At 66.9% G+C, this 1,318-nt stretch overlaps 1 protein-coding gene across 1 annotated transcript in view; it reads right to left on the reverse strand.

Moving 5' to 3' along the window:
- Nucleotides 1-1,318, reverse strand: part of CHD1L (chromodomain helicase DNA binding protein 1-like) — a 24,904-nt gene that overhangs the window by 9,035 nt on the left and 14,551 nt on the right. Inside the window, 2 exon segments of the mRNA XM_012730011.1 lie at nt 56-170; nt 1,180-1,253. Of these exon segments, the coding sequence (XP_012585465.1) occupies nt 56-170; nt 1,180-1,253 (189 nt within the window).

The raw sequence follows: 1,318 nt of genomic DNA on the forward strand, positions 1-1,318 counted from the left end.
GCGGGGCGCCACGGCGCTGGCTCAGCCTCTCTGCGGCTGCGCGAGGCCCTGCGACCCACCTGCTCTGGTGCTCAACAGGAAAGCGAAAACCGGCTGCTGCCCGAAGTTCTTGATGGCCAGGTGTCGCTCTTCGCCCCTCACGGAGCCGTCCACGCGCTCGTAGCTGAAGCCTTACAGGGAGAGCACAGTTAGCCTTAGCCTGCGGCGTTCCGGGGAGTGTCAGCTCGAGGCCACGTGCTGACGCGATCCTTCCCACACACAGGCACAGCCCTAGTGAGTCAATCCCAGGGAAAAAGACCTACATTTAAGGAGCATTTCATCGTTTTTAAAAACACCTCATCCTGGAAAGACCCGCTGGGTGTGTTTAAATACCCGCAGTGGTGTGAGCAGCTCTCTGCGCTAACACCAGCCCGGCGGCCGGCAGCGGGGCCACGTGGTGGCGGCCGCGTCGCTGAGACCTCACCGTGCAGGCGGGCGGCGGGCGCAGGGCCAGATGCTGCCATCAGACCCGCCCGGGGCCTGTGGGAAGGGGGTTCCGTGCACAGACCATGGAGGAGAGGCTCCTCGAGGCGCCCCTGGCACTGCCCACACGCCCACGCCAGGCCCGCCACCTCTGGGGAGCATCCAGTGGCTCCGCGCTCTGCCGGACTCTCAGGCTGCAGCTGGTGCTTCCCCACGACCCCAAGGTGGACCGAACTCCCCCCCAGTACCCCGCAGACACCGGGGCGCACGCAGACAGCCCCAGGGACAGCGCCCCTCCGTGGCCACACAGAAGCCAGCCGCCCTGCCTTCCCCTGGGTCAGACGTGGGTCCCCTGACTCCAGCAACCGCGGCCACCAGCTGAACCAGGGCCCAGCTGACAGGGTGCTCGGTGACGACTCCGGAACGCCTGCCACGGAAACTGTTCCTCGTAGTTTCCAGAACACTCGGCGCTTCCGAGACACTCTCCCAGTGCCCGTGATGCCAAGTCACGTCCCGTGGCCACGTGCTGACCTCCGCCCGCGGGCCCTCCCTGCTGGCCTCCAGGCGCCGGCCTCTCCTCGCCTGCCCCGCCCCTTTCCACCTGAGACGTCCTCCCGCGGGCTCCTCCGCAGCCCCTCCCAGAGGGCCCTGGAGGGGCCGTCTGGACCGCGGGCTTGTTACGTCAACAACGGGCCCACAGCGGCCAAGGGCTGTCACCTCTGTAATCCATATAGTCCTGGAGGATATCCAACATCTGGGTCATCTGGGAGAAGAGCAGAACGCGATGGCCCCTGGGAAGGAAAGCACGGGACGGCTGCCGGACGGCTACCAGCGCCGGCGCATCTGAGCGGGCGCC

This window comes from Condylura cristata, unplaced genomic scaffold (assembly GCF_000260355.1).
Source record: "Condylura cristata isolate star-nosed mole 26May11 unplaced genomic scaffold, ConCri1.0 scaffold00026, whole genome shotgun sequence".
Lineage (NCBI taxonomy): Eukaryota > Metazoa > Chordata > Mammalia > Eulipotyphla > Talpidae > Condylura > Condylura cristata.